This window comes from Ptychodera flava, chromosome 15 (genome assembly GCF_041260155.1).
Source record: "Ptychodera flava strain L36383 chromosome 15, AS_Pfla_20210202, whole genome shotgun sequence".
NCBI classification, from domain to species: domain Eukaryota; kingdom Metazoa; phylum Hemichordata; class Enteropneusta; family Ptychoderidae; genus Ptychodera; species Ptychodera flava.
Window position 1 is genome coordinate 7,966,392 of NC_091942.1, and position 21,151 is coordinate 7,987,542.

Genomic DNA, 21,151 nt, shown 5'->3' on the forward strand with positions numbered 1-21,151 from the left:
ACTATTGCTGTAGTTTTGTAAATGTTACAAATACATGTCTTGGTATTTAACTGGTCTAAGTGGGGGGGGGGGGGGGGGAGAGGGGAGGGATCAGTCAAAATTTCTGTGTTAGAGGTTGGCATGGGGTTTACTCGAAATTTCAGAATACTACGAAATTCCCCCGACTTCCCCCCAAGGTCGTAAATAATTACGACTCCCTAAGTAAGATTTTTACCACAGGAAAACGTTAATTTTATTCACTCTTCATCCTTTGTTAACCTCAGAAAATTTGATTATGTAAAATTGTGTTGTTACTTGTTGTAATCTTGAATTGTTGAAATGAATAAAATCTTGGAAAGTAAACATGATCCTGTGTCACTGTTGTTCCTGTCTTGTTTCACCATCAGAGAAAAAAAAAATTCTTATAAATTCACACCCAATTGCTCTACCAAAACAGAAAAATTATTGACATTTTTCAGGCAAAACACGTGCCGTCTCACCAGTTATACTTGTAAGTTCAATGCAACTCTGCATAACATGTTCGGACGAGAGAGGTGACCATAGAGGGCGAACGTCCTACTGGTACTCGTGTGACAGGCTTGCAACCACATGACATACTCCAGGTGCGCGCGTACTGGTCTACAGTCAAATCCTACAGCTGGACATGCATTGGGTTTGAGATGGCGGAAGCCTAGAACATTAAAATCTGACATACAAAGTTTATGTGAAAATGTCATTGACAACAATCAACTGGTTTACATTAATTGCCCTTCATCCTCCCCTCGCCAATGTTCTTTGTCTGAAAAGAGAGAATGGAAACAAATGGTGCTAAACCTGTGCTGACTTTCATCTAAACCTCTCTCTGCTGATTCTGGCGCAAACTGTACATTTAGTGAGGCATGTCTTTATTGCTCATTGAATTTCCATCACATCAAAATGATGAAGCAACTACGTAACTCATTAAAAAACTCACATTCTACACAGACTTGTCTCATTAACTTAGGACATCTTTAAGTTTCAAAATTTTTCTTGACATTTCCGTGGGATTAAATAACTATTTAAACTGACATACGTGTTTCACATCTAGAGCCTGTGAAGCAGCCAATTCTGCATTCACAAGTGAAGTCTACACATGAGCCAGGGGTTGGGGAGCACAGACCATTGTTGAGACACGGATTGGCATCACATGGATTTACAACTGTAGGAGAAAGCATAGAATGTACAGAAACAAAGACAAGGCATTTTAATATTACTCACAATGAATTTCACTTGTGTTGCCAATTTTATTCAAAACAAACACTCCAACAGAAATGTTAAGTTGCATAAATAAAAGACGTTTTGAAAGCAAAAAGAAATGCAACTTCTATTTGAAAGTCACCTGATCACATCACTTTTCATTAGATGCGGTGGTTATGCTACTGTACAAACATCCGAATTTATCTCAAGTTAACATGACAAACTGTTCAGTTACAATGTCATTTTCAATACCCTTTAAATCCAGGATTTCAAAATCTGCTGGGTAAAGATGTAGCTAACATGCATAATTCCCTGCGTACAGTTTCGTTCATGGCATTTCTGGGGGCTGTGCTCACAATTCCAGTGTGGCTGAATCAAGGGGTTTTTCATTGCCACTCATTTAAATAGGAATGTATAGGATAGACTTAGAAATGGGTTAGGGATATTCATTCATGAGTACACACTTAACGCTTGTCAATTGCTTCGACATGGTTGTAATCTAAATAAGAACCTCCAGATAGAATTTTATTAGAAATTTAAAGCTTTGCAGAGAGTCTGAGAGAAGTGTTGAGAAATATACCAATGCAGCTTACATTCATTGCAGTTCATTCCAGTGTAACAGCTTGGACATGAACAGGAATACCCAGTGCATGATCCGGGTGGGTCTCTTGCACACTGTCCATTGTTCAGACACGGGTTTGGTGAGCACGGATCTAAAACTGTAGAAATAATGCAGGAAGATAACAAGTCAATAGAATCCAATGCACATTTCTAAAACACTGGGTCTTGTCATCCTTATGACCTTTCTGATAGAATTCAATGTTTGTCTAAAGGTGACTGTATTGGTTAGCAAATGCAAACATTCCCCCTTGGATTATGTTGAATTCTACTACAGTTCAGAACTGGCCCATTGTTACTCAACCTTGCTAAATCCTGAACAGAATCCTGAGATTGAAATATGCCATCTCATATACTGCGCTTACAGGCAAGCCTTGCCACTTCGATGCCTGGTATGCATGTTTTTTTACACACGCTAAACGTTTTCATATCATTAACAGGAAGGAACCTAATGACTGGATTGTTTGTACAGGATAAACAACAGAAAACCGACACCGAAATATATCTGACATGTAAGCCTTGAGACAGATTACTATCACCAGTCTGGGGTGCAAATTAATGTCTTTACGACCAGATGGCTATTGACTCACACACATCCAAATTAAAGTCAGGCACACTATTACAAACAATCCAGTCATTAGGTTCCTTCCTGTTAATGATATGAAAACGTTTAGTGTGTGTAAAAAAACATGCATACCAGGCATCGAAGTGGCAAGGCTTGCCTGTAAGCGCTGTAACACTTTTCATGGTGAGAAGAAAAAATTTGTTTGATGACAATTGTGTTAAAACCTTAGGACTGATAATCAGATCAAAGCTTTGTAACGTAAATTTGTTTCTTTGGTATCCAGTTACAAAAATCAATCACTGAATTTACGGTCAGGCAAAACAGATTTAATCACACTTATACACAATTTACAAATAACTTATGCTTCCTCAACATCTAAACTTACAGCTGTCGCAGAGGAAACCGGTGAAACAAGTTTGGCAGACACACGTGTAGTCATTGCAGCTAGGACCAGTTGGTGTTTGGACTGCCTGGCACACTGCTCCATTCCTGCACGGATTTGGCTGACATGGGTCAATTCCTAAAATGCAAGAATGTTACTGGTGATTTTGTAAAATTTACCAACCTATACAATTATATTTCAATATCGATGAATATAACTTACAAAATATCATGGCTAATTGAAACAGTCTACTTATTTAACGATGCGACTCAGGTTCAAAGGTCAATTTTAGCAATTTTTTTTTTATTTCAAATTTCGACCCACTGACACGTGGTCTTTCTTTTGGGGAAAGGTGTTGGGTCACATCGTACCGGGAAATTCCTGAAATATTACTAAAATGGCAAACTATCAGCTACACCGCGTGCCATTATTTCCCTTTTGTCTTAACGGTCGCGGATTACCGACCACTTGATAAACACGCAGAGATTATGTATAGCCTTTGCGGTATAGTGCGCATGCGCTAGCTTCAACGTTATGCTCAGCGTTTTGAACTCCGCATGTATCGGTACGGCAAACACGTCGTCGAGCAGACCAAAGCCGGCGCTCGCGCTCCATTCCGTCGAAAAAGCAAGCGAGGTCCACAAAAGCGGACCTGAAAAAGACGGCAACATGCGCAAAGGTCGATTTAAATGTAAAACAGTCCGACTTTGGCTCATACTCCCTGCAATAACGATCAAGAATGCAGTGAAGAGTCAGATTTGGCCGAGGACGCAGACGATAACGGAGACAACTATGAAAGTATTTGACACGCTGCTTTTCGAACATTTCCTAGGCTATGCTGATTGCATACCCGAGTCCAAAAATTAGCCTGAGCGAGATGAAACTTCTGTTAGTTGCGATAATTTTATCACTCTTGCTGTACATGCTTGGTGTTAGTATCGTGTTCTTTTAATTTTGTATTTTTAAACTCGAGTTTTCTATCGTGCAGTCTTTTCGTGTCTGCTGACAAACCTTGAACAACACCGTACCCGACAACAAGTGACATTTATGTCAAGGAGTTTCCCAAGCCAGTGCAGGAGTTCATACACTCATAATGTAGATTCACAAGAGCCAAGTTCACCGATCTGCTAATTTTTCGGAACGAAATGCAAATATTTTTTTTTATTTCATGCCTTTTCTTTCTTTAAATATAACCCAAAATTAATTACGTCAAACGTGAACTGCGAGGGTTCACAAATGATTATTGTGTACGTGTTGTCTAAACTTATCAATTAGGCTACCCGCAGACTCCACAGCTGCTAGCTGGACCTCAACACTGAACGTAAAACAAACCCGGCTCAACTTCTAGAAGTGCCGAAACTAGCAATTTTTGCTATATGAGGTCAGTCATCGAAAGTTTGACTAAAAGTAAAAATCTCCGAAATAATTATGTGTGCTCTGATATTGCGCAAGTCGAGTGACTCCACTGTAGACTAGTCGACACTCTGTCTCTCGGAACACGCTGTCGATGACAGCCTGCACTGTTTTACGCTGCAGCGTGATTATTATTAGTTTGATAAAATCGGTACAAGAACACATATAAATAAAGTTTGAAAAAATAACACGAGTCAATCTCTCCCGTCGTAACGAAGGGCGACAAGTTTGCAGTGCGGTGCAAAAGCTAAGAAAATACGACAGACATTTTATGTTGTCAAGAGTTACATGTGTTCGTCTCATCTTGAGGTAGGAAAACTAGCAAGTGACATCCCGTCGCACAGTGTCGGCACTAACATGAACTCGACAATCACTTTTCACAAAGAACATGCATAAATTGCCGATCGCGAGACAGGAAGTAGACAACTTGAGTCAAGAACAAGTGAATGCCCGACGCGATCGCGCGACGACAGCACACAGGTCTCGATCTGATAGACTTTTTTACACAAGTTTCGACGTCTTCGTCTTGACTGTGAACACTGGTAACCAGATTGTAACCGTTGAGTTAACAGTATACAGTTAATATGCTAGTTAAACGTTCCAAAAATGGATTAAATCGCTAAGTACCCCTCTGTGTTTGTTGTGTAAATACCACCCACTGCTGGCACTAAGCATTTGCCAGTTCAGTGTATAATTTCTTTCTATTTTCACACGATCTGCAATCCTAAACATATTCAAAATTCCCAAAACTGACTCTAAATACTTCAACTTATTCCTGGTATAAGAAAATTCGCAGAAAATAGTGCGCGAGTCGGACTTCTTGGTCACAATGTGTGACGCATAGGTCGTTTACACAAATCGTCGATTTTCTCAGTTCCGTTTTTGGCAGTGCGTACATTATTCAAATAAGTATAAGTCGGCGGCGCCTGGACAGACTAGCCTGATTTTTCACCTGTGGACAGTGAATGAATATATCTGAAAGACCGTGTCTCAGATTTCGATAAAGGGCCTGGAAGTGAAGATATCCTGACAAACGTGAACAAAGGCCGATAATTTATGCAAAAAACGTCAAGTTGACACTTTGAAGGTGCATTGTGCGAAAACAAAAGCGAATTTCAAAAATCCGGGACACGGTTTTTTGCCCAGTATACCCAGCCGTCGATTGCCATAAACAGATCACCAAGGCCGATTGGAGATTTGTACTTACACTTTTTTGAGTAAAAAAACTAAAAAACACGTGTTTTTTAATAAAACAGCCGTATGCGCACTGTTTTTGAAAAACTAACAAATTTCTGAACTCTTCGGTGACCGAGCAGATAAAAAAGTACCACATGTCGGGTGTGTGACCACGTCTTCTTTGTGAAAATGAGGATTGAAAATAAGTGACAATGAAACTGAGTCCCTACTTTAAATTAATGAACATTACAACATATCTGAATCCAAACCCAGGCTTGACTGACTTAACTACTCAGCTGTTGTAGTTGCATAGAGTTGAAAAAAGAGTCTGTGATCAGAAGAGATTTGTGACTTGACATATCAGAGCACACTGGTAGTAAGTATTGATTCTCATCAAAGTAAGAGAACATAATCCGCATCTGAAAACAGTTCTGACTTGACTTATCTGAGCACCGTAATTGTAACCAATGAATCTATCACCATGAGTGAACAGAATCTCAATCCAGCACTGATTAAAAATGCTCTGAATGCCAAGAATCTGCAACAGCGGTTGCATAAGTCTCAGTACGATAACGTATTTTATGCATAAAGTCTCTACTCACTACTCTCACAGTGCGTTCCCATGTAGCATGGTGGGCAGACACAATTGTAGGCATCACATGACCCAGGTAGGAGTTGGCACTGGGCACCGTTCTGACATGGATTTGACGCACACCCATCCACACCTTTGTGAAAGGAAAGATTAAAATGTGTTACTCAACATGCACGTGTTAATAACACAAAATGTTAAATTGATAATATACGAGCTATTCCATATAAATTCTGTACACTGTACTTCACAATATCCTTTGGACGGGAGATTAAGACCTACCAAGAACAATGAAGTTTCAGGGCAAATTTTTTTTTAAAATTCTTTATTAGTTATTCATTTGCATTAATTTCAAATCTTTCAAAATAGGAAATACTACAATATCATACCTTTGGTAAAATATTTATTCATTTAGTTATTTGTTTGTTTGTTTTTTACACTCTGCATGGGTGCATTAAACATACTCATCCTACTATTCAAATATGTGGGTCTGACTAAGCCTTTGAAAGAGAATAGGTTTGCACCAAGTATTCTATAGGACTAAAGGATCAGTAGCTGTAACTTGGTGATTTTTATCACTCTAGTTGTTTCTTATGTCACTTGCGAGTTCTTGTACTACTCTCCAAAGCTTGTTGAAACACCTACTAATTAGCTTGTCAAAACAGCGTCTACAAAACCTAAGTGTAAAATGCACTGTTCTCGTCCAGACAAGAATTCACATGTCAATAATCACAATACAGTCTTACTACATGTGCACACTGAGTTGACAAACTGAATACTGTATCTCAACATGCTTTGGGAGGGAGGAATATGACAGGAAACTGTAGTTGATGTTAAAAACATAAATAGCAGAAAAAAATCATCATAAGCTATAGCTGCTGGGCCTAAAAAACAGAATGCTGCAAGCGCTGGGAATCTTCAGAAAAATCTGATATATGACTGAAATACTGACCTGTTTCACATCTATCTCCAGTGAAACAACCTTGACAGAAACATGTGTAGTCATCACAAATACCAGGCTGTGACTGACAGAAGCCACTGTTCAGACAGGGACTGCTTGTGCATGGATCGTTGACTGTCGAAGTAAGACCAAAAAAAACACTTGCATGTAAGCATTATATTGTTCCACACTGAGCAAGCTTTGTAAACTATGGTGTAAGACTGAATTTTTGATAGCTATTTTCCTAAGTATCAGTAAAATTTTGATAACAAAGAAACTGTTTGTAATGATACACTGGTACATGCTCAGTACTTGATATGAAATGTGTAAAATCTTGAAGTACCAGTCTGAGAGTACTTGGATATTGAAAGAGTTAAACTTTTGCTCAACCTTTAAAAGATTCACTTTTGAAATCAAGAATGATAATCAGAGGTCACCATGCAATTTTGGTATCAGAGAAACAAATTACCCAATATTTTACACAACACTTGAATTCAAAATGGCCGCCATCCCTGTGCTCATTCTTTGGGGAAAAATAAAATTTTAACAAAACTAAGCCAGTGTAAACTTTATTTACCCAGCTAGCTTCAAAGTGAACCCCTACAAGTGGTAGTCCAAAAAGGTATTGTACCAGTTATAGTTTGAAAGTGCGAATATCTGATCCCATGTGCATTCTTAATCAGAGTGATTTACTTAAAAGCACACCCAGCGATGACATACCATGAGATTTTGACCAGTTCATGACATATATGCACAAGCGATAGCAAGTGCATATATGAAGTGAAATGGTCAAAATCGAGTGGTATACCATCGCTGGGTGTGATTTATTGCTATTATATCATTATATAACTGTATATTGAAATTCTGTCATGGAACGTTAAAAACGGATTTATGCTCAAGCTGAGAGCTCGCACGTATGCCAGCCATGGTATATTGCCAATATACCACAGTTCTTTTCGTGTTTCAACCAATCACGTCACTGTCTTTGCGCCATCAATATACTGGTATGATATAATATGTGATAGACCATTCTGGATCCATCCATTTTCTCATGATACTAGGGATTTGACAGTAGAATTCACTTACACTGGACACAGTTTGCTCCAGAGTAACAAGTTGGACAAATACAGCTGGATGACATGCAATCTGCAGAGGGGACGCATGTACCCCCATTCCTACAATTACTGGTGAAGCATGGATCGACGGCTGAAAGAAAAACAAAAGACGATAAACACACAATGATAAATGCCATTATGTGAGGTTATTACAAATGATGCATGAGGACAATGGTGCAGTGTATCGCCCAAGGCAAACTACAGGTCCATGCATGGTGCCAATTTCCAGGCTAGTGCATCTTTTGCAGTATTTTCGTGATAAGCTTATTATTATACATCTTACACTTGTGACTTGGGCATCACTTGCGAGTGGTATTTGTACAATGTCAATAATTTTTCTTCTGCTTTGTAGCAAGTGCAAACGCTATGTTGGACGCACGTCGGGATAGCCTGTGCACTACACACACAGAATGCAAGACAATAGGTCCCTTGAGAACGTTCAAAAGTGAACATGCAGATGCAGAATGCACTGAACGTGGGTTGCCTAAAAGTGGTAAATGTTACAGAACTGGAGATCCGTACTGTACAGCTTTTTAGGGGAACACAAATTTCTATTGTTCTTGATGGTAGATGTATATTATCACCTATTTGCATTTTTTGGTGCAAATGTCAGTAATGTGGCAGACTTTGTGAAAAAATTGTACAATCCAATCAATCAATCAATCAATATAAGAATCAATAAACTTATCAAACTATTTGACAAAGTACTGATCATGAAAATACAGAGTGTACATTGGGATCACAGAAAATGTAAACGGAAAATGACAGATGCTGGTCGAGAGTATTTCCACTTACAGACACTTACAGACACTTACAGACACTGTGAATTGTGATATCTAGGGAGTGGTGCATTGTGAACATAACTATGAAAATATGATTTACAATATACAAAATAAAGACACCCACTGACTACCCTAGCTATGCAGATCAACTGATCATAACGCTACGCTGAAAGAATACTTAAAGTTCAAACACTCACGTATTTCACAGTTATTACCAGTGAAACATGATGGACAGACACACTGGTATGATGTGCAGGCTTCTTGACATGTGCCACCATTCTGACATGGATTAGATGCACAGGCAGCAACCGCTATGACAGATAATAATCAAGACAGAAAACAGGTAAGTTATCAGATGTTCTGGCAATTGTCATAATCCCCTTTGGACAAGAATATACAGACAGCAACACTCTAAAATTCAGGTACTTTAGTGACAATGCAAGGAGAGAGACTTAACTGGTTACTGCATCAACTCTGCAACCTTGGATTTGTTAGATAAACCACATAGTCCAAAGGTTATCACTTTTAATTTTTACTACAAAGAGATACATGTATCCTACATTGCAGACTGAATATTGTCCCTGAATAACATGAGACATATATTTGGCCTGCCCATCCTTCTATCTTTAATGTTTTTTTTATTCTCACAGATGTGCTGACCTAACCCCTGCATCCTCTGCACTTTGATGCATACCTTATTCATCAATGGTCACTTTGGACAGGCAAAGCAAACAACGACACAAAAGAGTGGACAGAATTGAACCAAGTATATTCTAAATTCTAGAAATGGAAAGACAAGGTCATCTTACGTATTGTGCAGCTAGGTCCCGACCAACAAGGCCCACAGGTACACTCAAATTCAGGAACTGTTGGGCACATATTTCTACAGTTGCCGTTGTTTTGACATGGGTCACCAATGCACATATCCCTTGCTACAACAGAAAAATGAAGAGCAATCAGAAATCTACATGGAGGAGGGGTCATTTATAAATGTAAAGGAAGATTAAGTAAAACACACCTCAGGGACAGATATTCAGACTCTCAAACATTGACAATTCTTTTCTGATCTACCATTTGTGAGGGTTCATTTTAAGCTCTTGGTGAAAGAAAACTTCACCGCCTTATTTTTTTGGCGATCGAAACTTGCATGTTTCTCCATAAAGTTAACACCGGGACGGCAGCCATTTTGAATTTCAACTATCGGTAAATCTTGGGTCATTCGTGTCTGTAGTAACCAATTTTGCAAGGTGACTCCAATTCTTGATTTTGAAAGAGAATGGTTTAAAAAGTTTGAGCAATAGTTTAACTTTTTCACAATTGAGGCACATACCACCTTAAGAGTTGCACCCTTCAGAACATCAGGAAAAGTCCACAAGTGTGGGTAAAATGTGCATGTAACACGTCTTCTTTGCAATAGAACATGCAGCCTACATAATACTTGAGAGCCACATTGAATCATGTTGCAAAAAAAACCAAAACAAAATGACACCTATATTGAAGACAAAACATGCTGTCATTTTGCCAAGATAGAAAGCAGTTGGTTGAGTCAAACTTAACAACTTTTACAATCAATGGAGGACCATTCCACCCTGTTTGCAGTCAAATTCCTATTCTGAACTTCATGGGAGTAGGTATAGAAATCTGATTTTTTTCAAAATAGTTGGATCACTTTCTTGTACCCGCATTACTTAATGTCCTAAGCTGTATAATCTGATTTTAATACGGAACAACAATTGGTCTTGGAAAGAATCAAACATCACTTTGTGGCTTTGTTGGCTTAGTTACTGATGTATCAAAGAATTGATCTGGGATTAGAAACTGCATTGAAGTGGTGTTGGTACATGTATAGTACTTCCTACAGTAGTCAACTTTATTACTTGGATTTGCGAAGATTTGATAATTTGTTCATGCAACTATCACACTAACTTGGCGCAACATTCCATGAAAATTAATAGTTTCATTACACGAAAACGACATTGACACGCTGGGATTTATCAACGGTTGATAACTTACTTCTTTCACAGTATGTACCCTCAGAACAAGGCCCACAAGTACAGGAAATTCCGGCACAATCAAAGTTCATCGTGCAGACACCATTATTCTGACACAGATTTTGTGTCTGACATAGGTCAATGCCTGCAATGAAGAATATATCAAACTCCAGTTACTGTAAATCTCACCATTCTTTGCCGTACTAAAGCTTGGGTTCAGGTATTTTGAAAATTACCAATATACCGTTACTAGCTCTTCTGTGTTCACAGTTTGTAAAAATCAACAACAATTATTTCATTTTTGTCTTGTACTACAGCTAACTTAGAACAATATTCAGTAAACTGTTGCTTTTTAATTTCAAATACCAGTAAGTAATTTTCTTGGTATCTAAGAATTTTGCAATGTCTGTATAATGCTACATACTTTATTGAAAATAAAATGAATTCAGCTTTTGTTTCTTTTTTACATCCCTCATTACTGCAGCAATGGTTGTATGCATGCCCTGTGTTTGCCTGCCATGGAAAAATCCCAATTGCACAAAAGATTTTGAAACTAAATATTATGTATAATAATGCTGATCACAAATGACGTTGTTGTGCTTTCATGAATATGCAAAAATAAATATTTATCCATATTTATCGCCAGAACGACGAAAATTAAGCCTATTAGTGTTACAATGGATACTCAAATTCACCTACATTGTAATTTTAAGGGTACAAAGCTGCAATAGCAGCCACTCATGCAATGATAAAATTTGTCTGAATTTCAAGCAGTAATATCCGATGTTGTGCACCAGCAGCTATATTTAGTAACAAACCTGAAATTGTGATCAGCATTATTTGAGAAACACTGCAACAGCCATTGATTTGGTGTCAAAAAATATACATATGACAGGGAAATATTTCAGGACTGACGTGTTTAACCTTTTCCTGCCAAGTTCATACCACTTTTTACTGACTTGGCTTAAGGGGAAGCGATACTGTCTGGCGGGTAAAGGGTTAAGGACGAAGTCTTCATTTCCTTAAAAATTATTGATGGTGAGTAATAATATTGCAATGTGGAAACAATTTGATGAATAAACTTACGGGTTTCACAGTTGGTTCCCATAAAGCACTGAGGGCACTGACACTGGTAGTTGGTACACCCAAATGCAGTACACTGTCCGTTGTTCTGACAGGGATTCGGAGAGCACGGATCCAACACTGCGGATATGGAAAGGAAGAAAACAGATGGTGACTGAATGAAGTTCTCGGGCCTGTGTATCATATCATGCTGCTTGTACATGTACCTACCTAAGAGCTGTATACCATAAGTCAGACATTTATAAGCAATATATCACATGGTGGGGGTCAGACATCTTTAGTATACGGTAGTGAATGAATGAATAAATGAGTGAACAATGAATGCATGGATAAACAAGCACACAAACAAACACTCTTGAAATCACAAATTACAAATACATAAAAAAAATACATAAAATATAAGCAGATAAATAAATCTTATACTTACATGCTGCACATGTAGTACCTGTATAGCAATCTCTACAGAAACAAGTAAATTCTGTACATGATCCTTGAACTTGCTGGCAGAATCCATTATTTGCACAAGGATTGGGTTGACATGGATTTAGCACTGCATAAGAAAAAATAGCATACATCATGGAGTAATTGTAGAATACGCTATAAAAGAGATTATCAAAAATTCGGTGAATTTGACCCTGGGTGAAAAATACGTCAGTCCATTTCTGTTCACAACCCCTGTTCATGAGCTTTGCTTTGGTGATAGAGAAACCATGAAAGGATGTTGAATCATGGACGGCTTTAAAAGTTCAAGATATCCTGTACATCTAGTTTATATCATTGCACTAACAAGAAAGGATAAAATGTTCACCTGTATAACAGTATTATTGCTCACAGCCATACATGTACTGATGTAGAACTGATAATAAACCTTTTTTTTAAACATTCACATAATTTCACTTCCTTTGTCTAAAGCCCCTTTTTTGACTTGTATATGTACAAGTAAGCATATTATCTCTCTTGGTATGAGTTTAAGGGAAGAGGAGGGACACATTGCTTTTGTAAAAGTGAATTCAATGTACACTATATGGGCCTGTGTCTGGATGCATTTCTTGACAATTCTATAGAATTAAATGATGACAATACACACTTTGTAAGCGAGTAAACATACAGAGTATGTACGGTGGTGGAAGGGGTGAAAACCAAGAGCCGAACATTAATCATAGACAGTAGAGCGGGAACTCCTCTACTGCCTATGCATTAAGGTAGAATGTGCATCAGGTACAGATATTTGGATTCTCAAACTTTGATAATTCTTTTCTGATCTACCATTTTTGGGGGCTCATTTTAAAACTCTTATTGTAAGAAAAATTTCCATCATCTTAGATTTTCAAAAATCAAAAATTTTGTTTTTCTCCATTGAGTTGACAAGGTATGTAAGCGGTCTGAAATCACCAAAGTGCGCCTGCAATCTGCGCCGGCGCATTTCAAACTGCGCCCCCATTTTGCGCCGGTATATTGCGCCGCCCAAACTGCGCCCTTACTCTGCGCCAAAACACTTCCGAGTGTCACAACATCAAGCAGTCGCACTTGCGTAGCAGGACGCTCTAGCAGTGTAGATTGTGGATATTAATATCCGTGCCCTAAAAAATGCAGCTCGAAAAATGATATGACATGTTTTCACGGAGTCTCGGAGGTACGAGACCATGTTATGTTTGTATGGGACGGATTACACTCACTTGGCGGTATCGTGGCTTGGCCTCAGCAGCAGTCAAAATTTGTGAATTTTGCATCTCCATAAAGGCCAGGGACTGATACCCGGGATCAAGTTAATCCCGTTCACCTTTGACATCCCCGGACGGGAACGAATGTTTATGTCTGTGTAAATTACAGCCACGATTAGTGTCCACAGGAGGTTGTACACAGGCCAATGTAATGACATGCAAACAACAGATTATACGACACTGAATATAACGGCAAGACCAGTATACATGTACAGAGAAACAACGTTTCATGAAGCCCACAATGCTTGTAGCAATAACAGGTGTACTTCAACAGAAATGACAAAGGTACAGTCAATCCACGACGCCGCTGCAACTGGCGTTATTACGTTCCGAATTCGGCTTACCCGGGGCTCTGGCTGCAACTGTACAATTATTGCAGCTAAACGATAGCGTAGATGTCGTGCCATTGCCAAGATACTCTGCTGTTTCCGATCGTTTTGTCTACAGAACTACTAAAAACTCTCTCAATTCGACAAGAAAAAATAATTACGGTTTGAAATCGGTGCATTAATTTATATTTATAAAAATAATAAAATGTGACATCACCGATCATAAGAAACGTGGTGTTGAAGAACATATATTTTTTGAACAGAAGACTACGGCGTCCATTTTCTGTAAGTATACATGTAATCTAACTTTAGCAAACTTGCGAGTCAAACATCCGAAGAGTAACGTCAATATTTTTGGTTTTGTTCTACTCATGTTATAAATAAGTCAAATTTCGGGAAAGTATCTGTACATTTTCGATATCTGTGCAGCGCAAATGTGTAAACCGACTCTGCATTTATCCATCCTAAAGACCATGATCAGTTCGCGACTGCAGAACCCCCCCTCTCTCTCTCTCTCTCTCTCTCTCTCTCTCTCTCTCTCTCCCAAAAAAGTTTAGCCATTTGATGTTTTATTTTGCCGACATTTATTTAACGGTTCACGATCACAGCTCAATGTTGATGTCGATTTTGATTTACGAAGTTTCTTCGTAACTAGAGACATGTCACGGCCTGGAGCTAGTTATCACTATAAAACATTCTGTGTAAACATTTTTGCTTCCGAATGGAGGTGACAGGTGACTTCGTGTGTAAAATATTGAATGGCAATATGAATTTCACCGTTAAGAAAGTCAATGACTTTCAAACTAGTCGCACAAACAACAATAAACATGGCAGAGCAACGATACCGACATATTTTTTTTCTCGACCTCTGATGAGAGCGACTCGGTGAAATTTTCCAACCTGGTATTGGTTAGTATTTGGCTTTGCCCCGTGTGCTGGGTTATGTACTCGTAAACTAATTATACAAAAGTTGTATTCACTGTAAATCAATAAGCCTTTCGAACACGAAAGATATTCGGATATCTGAACCTCAACATCGGTTACGCAGCTCGAAAGTTATCCTCCGAAACAGGACAGGAACATTGGTCAAAGCCGGATTTCGTATGGTATATAGATATGGAAACACGCAGCTCTTTGTTAGAAAGCATGCAATGCATGATGCTCCCTAGCTTGGTCCTTGGATTGTTGCTTTCCGCCTCGCCCCTACACACCATCAATTGTCTAACAATCACAGGATTCAGTCACATGTGTCTTCAAATTTGATACATTAATTCTACCAATCATCAAGCACGGAACACATCAAAAAACAATGATCGCGGCTACGGGTTCAAGGACGTTCGAATTCACGGGGAGAAACACCACGGATTTGTCGCAGAATTGTTATAACTAGCTTTATCTGTTTATGGAGAATATGGGCGATCAGTGTATGGTCGCACATCGAATCGACGCCAAGATAAAAATATGATGTCCGAAAAGTTTAGCTTTGTTTTATTCAACTGAGACATCGCCTTTGTTATCGCCCAAACATCCTCGGGTTTTGTTTTCGGGCAGACTGCAACATGAATATCTTCCCAATGCATAGAGTACGGCCGTTCACGCAATCATAGACCCATGTGCTTTGGCAAACGCTCGGGCCAATTTTTTTGGACGTTGGTTAGAAACTAATGACAATATATAGGTGAAGATGTTACATCTGTCAAAGAGTATTGAAGATTAAATTACTTTCATTGATCGATAAAGAAGAGAAAGAATGAGTCAGTGAATATCGAATCATAGACGGGAGAATCGAGGGTTTATGATCAATTGGAAACAAAAATATTTCGATTAATTGACTAACACAACCAAAAAGGAAATTTTATTCAACTTTGAAAAAAGTCACCACCTTTCGTTGGCATAGGATTCCATGGCAATGGACCAACACATGATGTCGTTTAGGTCCTCAAAATCTTCTAAAACGGCACGATGATAGGAACTAAAATGAATGAACAATTAAAAGCCCGTATTTAAATGACACGATATCAGTTGCGTTTCAATTTTTTTCCTTTCTGTAAGAAACTCCACGATGATGTTTTGGAAATCAATGGGAAATGCCATATTCTCGGTGCTCCGATTGATCCATCAATTGAGGTAAATTTCACTGCCATGATCCGCCCATGGATGTAAAAAAATAGATGATCCGCCTCAGTAATATCTGAAGTTTCTACAGGAAATCTCTCGTCCGTTCACGGATCTTTTTCCGTTTTTCATTTAGTTTGAAGTTGTTTGTAGGGTAAGGAATCTAGAAATCCATCAAAACATCGCTACAGGGTCTATGATCAAAGGCATGAGCGCGTTTTGTCATCAGCTGTCGGCAGGTCCTGTTTTCCAAGCCGTGACAGGAACTCGGAAACCCGCCATAGTGTCACAGGACGCTAGACCTAAATTGGATGTAATTGTATGCTATCATTTGGTCCGTTTCAAGGTTAATTGACTCTGAATAACCTAATCACGGTCGTGACTCCCGTTTTTGACATAACTACATGTATATAAATACCCGTCGGGATTGAGTGTTCATGGCGTCCCCTTTCACTTTGACCAGCACTTTGAATCAGTCTGTGAATCGTGCGTCCCAGCCCGATCAGTCTCTCGCTGATTTTTAAAACCTGGTAAATAATGTTCTTCGTAGTCTGATATAATATTCTATTCTCCATTATGTAAAGATGAATGTCTCATTCATATTTTTATTTAGACGAATATATCAACTTCTTGGTGTTTGGAAATAAGAGTGTTGCAATAATTTCCATCGGGGACTTCAATGATGAATTCACTCAGCGGTTCGCTCATGATACACAGCACTGTACTTCCATGGAGATTGTATCGCTGTTTTAGCAATGACTTTGATCGTAAGTTTTCATTCGACCAAAGTGATGAAATAAATGCTGACAAGCACTAACTATGTACAGTCCGAGTTCACTTCACATTCTCACTATCGATCGCACTTTCATAGTGAGCACGTACACTTCAAGCCCTCACATTCGCTCTCCTAACTTTAGCCTCGCACTTGTCGATTTCCGGTACCCTTACATACCTTACGTCAGGAAGTCAGTCGTAAGGACGGTCGCATTTGCTGTTTGCACGTTAAATATGAGTCTCAGACCCGGTCTCAAATTCACTCGCAAATGTACATCACAGAACGAAATGGGAGTCTCAAGTTCAGTCGCAAACGTGATCGCACTTTGACTCTTCTATGAACTGAGAGTCTCAGAATCAGTCGCATTCCTTATCATTTGGGTCGTCATGAATTGGAAGTAGCAATTATTGGACGATTCAAAGGTCGCAGAATTAGAGCAAGAATTACGGTCCACGAGGTTCCGATCAAACAAGGGAATGAGTATGGAGTGTCCGGTTTACGGCTGCACTGCCTATTCAGACACTGAGACAGCTAGGACACTCTCGCCATATACTGAGTATAGAGTTACCATACGAAACTTATAATGGCAGAGATATTTGGCCATCGAAATAGTTTGAGAGTAAAATTTAGCGTCTGTTTTTAACTTTGAAAGTATTTACCGACAAGGTTCGGGTGGAAATTACAAACAGATTCAAAGGTCGATTTACGATGCAAATAACACTCGACTGGCCGAGTTACCTTCCCTCTCGGGTGATGTTATTACATATACTTCACATACGTGTCGGAAAAAATACTCCCATCCTCCGCATTTTAGTGACACATTTCACCATATTTCCCACGAAAAACATGAATATTTCTTTGAAATCGCCTGACTAAACCAAAATAGACTATTAATACCGTGGTTGACATTGAAACTTCGCAATGGCGCAGAGTAAGGGCGCATTTTGGGCGGCGCAATATACCGGCGCAAAATGGGGGCGCAGTTTGAAATGCGCCGGCGCAGTTTGCAGGCGCACTTTGGGTGATTTCAGACCGCTTACATAGCTCGTTGACAAGGGGGTTGGCGGCCATTTTGAATTTCAAATATCAGTACATCTTGCCTAATTTGGTTCTCTAATACCAAAATTTGCACAGTGACCCCGATTCTTATTCTTGATTTTGAAAGAAAATGTTGAAAGAGTCTTTGAGGAAAGTTTGAGCAAAAATTTAAGGCTTTCATTTTCGAGGCGCATATTACCTTAAGATCAAAATGCCATTATACTCACATGTCTCACAATTGTTCCCTGTGAAGCAGCCAGAGCATTCGCAAGTGTAGTCATCACAGGTCTGCATTCCTGTCTCCCTGCACAGACCACCATTCCTGCATGGGAAGCTCAGGCATGGATCCATATCTGTTTAGATTAACAAATCATATACTATCAATCACCATTACAAAAAATTGGCATTTACCATTACTTGGAGATGTGCAGATGGCAAACCTATGTCTAGTGCTACACATGAAATGACAGACTGAAGCAACTTATGATTGATTAGAGGCATCAAGAACTGTAGACCACAGGAAAATGTACTGACTGTTACCGGCACATTTTGGGTAGGGAAAATCTGAATGAGAATGAAATGAGACCTTACTCGTCTGACAGTAGATTCCGGAATAGCACCTTGGACATCGGCACTGGAAGGTATCACATTGAACAGCATCTTGTTCACATGTACCTCCATTCTGGCATGGCGTGGGCAGACATGGATTTGTCACTGATGTAAAAATGTAAAGAGCGAGGTTATTTCACTTTATGGCAAACTTTAAAATTCAGAAGCTATGAATGGTTACACTGATACAAATAAAAATATCATTTTTCGAAAAGAAACGAAATTGAAATTGAGCTTATGTTAATGCACTTGTGTTTTTTGTCTGTGTTTGTTTTTTCCCTGGCTGGCTGGTAGGTTTTTTTAAAATCTAAGGACGGCAAACAAAGAATTTACTTAAAGTTTCCTTATTGAACGGCTTTTATAGTGAAAAGTTGGTATTGAGCAGTGGCCCTCAGCAGTATATATAATAGTAGAGGTTATTTATCAATTGAATGGATAACTTTACAGAGATACACCACTTAAAGGGACAAAGTGGGCCATTTTTCATGAATTTTGTTTGGTACAAGATACTACTTATATTGTTTGACATGTTGAAAGATTCTGAATGAATGGAAAATGAAAAATGGCCGACTTTGTCCCTTTAAGTCTCGTAGGACTGAAGAATTCTAGGCCCCTGCTGAACTGTGGTTCACTTTGAACTGTCTTCGGGAGATATGTTTGCATTTCTTCATCTTTAAAGGCACCCTAAGCAAGCAGGGCATTGATTTCTGCCATAAAGATGGAATAGCCCTATGTTCTTCAGTTCTGTTCCTACTTAAACATTTCTTTGGACAAAGTAACTGGCAAACAACTCTGTGTGTCAGGTCTGAGAAGTGGTTTGTTTTGGCTATATATGTTTGAAATGTTGTTATTCAGAAGTGTATACAGTGTATATATACCAAATTTGGCGTAGACATAATAACAAAAAGATCTTAGAATGTGGTACTGTGATAATGGTAGCAATTGTTGTTTTGGCTATATATACGTTTGAAATGTTGTTATCCAGAAGTGTATACAGTGTATATATACCAAATTTGGCTAGGCATAATAACAAAAAGATCTTAGAATTTGGTACTGTGATAATGGTAGCACATTTACATTTTAACAACCATAAGTTGGTATAACTCTACAGCTTTTTTACTGCAAAGTGGGATCACAACACATGTGAATCGGGATGAAAGGTCTAACAATTTACAATGGACTAGAACTTGATCGAGACATCAAGTAAAACTTCATATGCGACACTTATTACTACAGAGTGTTATTGAACCTTTGAATTGTACATTTTGAAGTATTTTTGAAGCTATTTGTGAATAATGTGAGCTTTGCCTACATTGAACACACTGACTTACATGTCTGGCACACTGTTCCAGTATAGCAACCTTGACACTGGCAGATGAATTCAGTGCAGCCGGTTGATCCAGGTTGTTCAGAGCACACACCGCCATTCTGGCAAGGGTTAGGGCTGCATGGATCATTCCCTAGGAATTGCAAAGAAAAGAAAGTAATGTGTAGTTTCTAAACATGTGCACATTGAAAGTAGAATGCGCCTAAGAAACAGATATTCAGTGTTGAGTTTTTCAACATTTTTCTGTATCCTGCTAATGTAGTACAGGCTCATTTTGAACATGTAGAATAAATGACGTTTTCAAGATCTTGTGAATTTTTTGTCATGGGGTTAATATGGAGATGGAAGCCATTCTGACTTACGAATATCAGTAAATTTTAGGTATTTAGCTTCCCCCAATCGAAGTACTAGAATTCAACAGGAGACTGTATAGATGACCATATGTTTCAGCAAAATCTCTCTGGCATTAATGAACATTCATAATTACAACATGTACCATGACAAACACTTGCAAATCATGAGGACTGACACAGAAATCAATTGAGCTGGCAACACCCGAGTGTGTTTACACAACAGACAAGGATGTACATGTATGGTTTGTGTAGTGTGTCACTGATACGTTTCATGCAAATACACTGGTGCATATGTTCATATCATCTTGTCAATACATTTGCAAAATTGAAAAATGCAGGTTATACGTACGGATGGCGCAAGTTGTCCCAGTGTAGCAGGTCGGACAGGTACACGTGAAGGCTGTGCAAGATCCTGGACTCTGCAGGCAGAATCCCCCATTGAGGCATGGATTTGGCTGGCAGGGATTTTCTACTGTGAAAAGAAAGAGACTGAGGTAATTTTTTGTACCTTGATGAGGCAGGTTGAACAGATAATACATCGCACACTATTACTATTTCTCAGCTGACTTCAACAAGTCAAAACATTCATGCATGGCATGAATATAATGGCAGCTACAAAAACACTACTTCAAACTGGATATCCATACAGACTGCCAATATCAGACTTTTCTCTTTCATCGTCGAAGGCACCACAGAATGCAATATTTTGTGGTACTGGAAACACACAGTCGAAGCACACAAATTTCATTGTTTTAAATAAAAAAATTGGTACTGCACAAATTTCAATCACTGAATCATGTGATTAGAAAGATCATTTAAAGATTCACTGAATGCTTGCATTTTCTATTATTAAATTGTCAATATTCTCTTCATATCTGATATTCTTCTTTTTTTGAAAATCCTGCATTAGCTTCTCCTGCACACACATACTTGACCTTGTACATGTGGTTACTTTCAGTTGGCAATCTTTGAGTAAAATGAACAATTCTTGGATCAGAAAGCTTGATTCTCAACT

General features: G+C 38.7%; 1 protein-coding gene across 1 annotated transcript in view; it reads right to left on the minus strand.

The window, feature by feature from the left end:
• LOC139151079 (uncharacterized) overlaps positions 1-21,151 on the minus strand; it is a 270,051-nt gene that overhangs the window by 92,746 nt on the left and 156,154 nt on the right. Inside the window, exons 145-159 of the mRNA XM_070723612.1 lie at positions 20,486-20,608; positions 19,788-19,916; positions 18,439-18,561; positions 18,075-18,200; positions 12,297-12,419; positions 11,873-11,989; positions 10,809-10,931; positions 9,605-9,727; positions 8,993-9,106; positions 7,985-8,104; positions 6,911-7,033; positions 5,972-6,094; positions 2,784-2,918; positions 1,809-1,934; positions 1,052-1,177 (exon numbers count right to left, since the gene is read on the minus strand). Of these exons, the coding sequence (XP_070579713.1) occupies positions 1,052-1,177; positions 1,809-1,934; positions 2,784-2,918; positions 5,972-6,094; positions 6,911-7,033; positions 7,985-8,104; positions 8,993-9,106; positions 9,605-9,727; positions 10,809-10,931; positions 11,873-11,989; positions 12,297-12,419; positions 18,075-18,200; positions 18,439-18,561; positions 19,788-19,916; positions 20,486-20,608 (1,854 nt within the window). The remainder of the gene's footprint in view (positions 1-1,051; positions 1,178-1,808; positions 1,935-2,783; positions 2,919-5,971; positions 6,095-6,910; positions 7,034-7,984; positions 8,105-8,992; positions 9,107-9,604; positions 9,728-10,808; positions 10,932-11,872; positions 11,990-12,296; positions 12,420-18,074; positions 18,201-18,438; positions 18,562-19,787; positions 19,917-20,485; positions 20,609-21,151) is intronic.